The sequence below is a fragment of the Myotis davidii genome, unplaced genomic scaffold, assembly GCF_000327345.1.
Source record: "Myotis davidii unplaced genomic scaffold, ASM32734v1 scaffold3725, whole genome shotgun sequence".
Classification (NCBI taxonomy): domain Eukaryota; kingdom Metazoa; phylum Chordata; class Mammalia; order Chiroptera; family Vespertilionidae; genus Myotis; species Myotis davidii.
Window position 1 is genome coordinate 126,617 of NW_006296047.1, and position 580 is coordinate 127,196.

Genomic DNA, 580 nt, shown 5'->3' on the forward strand with positions numbered 1-580 from the left:
GCGAGAGGTTTCAGCTGCTCCAGGAGTACTTGTCCGAGCGGGAAGGGACCACGGAGGAAGACGAGCTGGAAGAGGAGGAGGAGGGCCCGCAGGCGGCCAGCAAACCCACCCCGGAGGCCTCCCCCGCCCTGACGCCCCCGTCGCCTTTCCGCGACTCCGTGGCGTCGGGCAGCTCGGCGCCCAGCTCCCCGGTGTCCGAGTCCGTGCTCTGCACGCCTCCCAACGTGACCTACGCCTCGGTCATTCTGAGGGACTACAAGCAAAGCTCTTCCACCCTGTAGGGGAGGAGGTGTCCACATGGAAGAGCAGGAGAAGTCGGCGAGCACCAGCGCCTGGGAGGGAGTGCAGAAAGCTGGGGAGCGCCTGGGAGTGGAGGGCGAGCTCAGAAGGGAAGAGAAGGCTGCTGCTACCGGAGGGAGGTCAGAGGGAGAAAATTCCCATTCTTGAATTATTCAGTCTTCCCTGGGAAGAAAGGGAACTCTGACAAAGCACAATCCCGATAGAGTATGTAACTTTTATCACAAAAATCAAAATAAAATCGACAAAAACAATCTCCCTTTTTTTGGACAATTGTGCATAG

General features: G+C 58.3%; 1 protein-coding gene across 1 annotated transcript in view; it reads left to right on the forward strand.

Annotated features, from left to right (window-relative positions):
• The window catches only part of LOC102757163 (metabotropic glutamate receptor 1), a 95,705-nt gene extending 95,131 nt beyond the window's left edge, over positions 1-574 (forward strand). The window contains exon 8 of the mRNA XM_015568610.1: positions 1-574. This exon is cut by the window's left edge and continues 44 nt beyond it. Coding sequence (XP_015424096.1) covers positions 1-281 — 281 coding nt within the window. The 3' untranslated portion in view covers positions 282-574.
• The last annotated feature ends 6 nt before the right edge of the window (positions 575-580 follow it).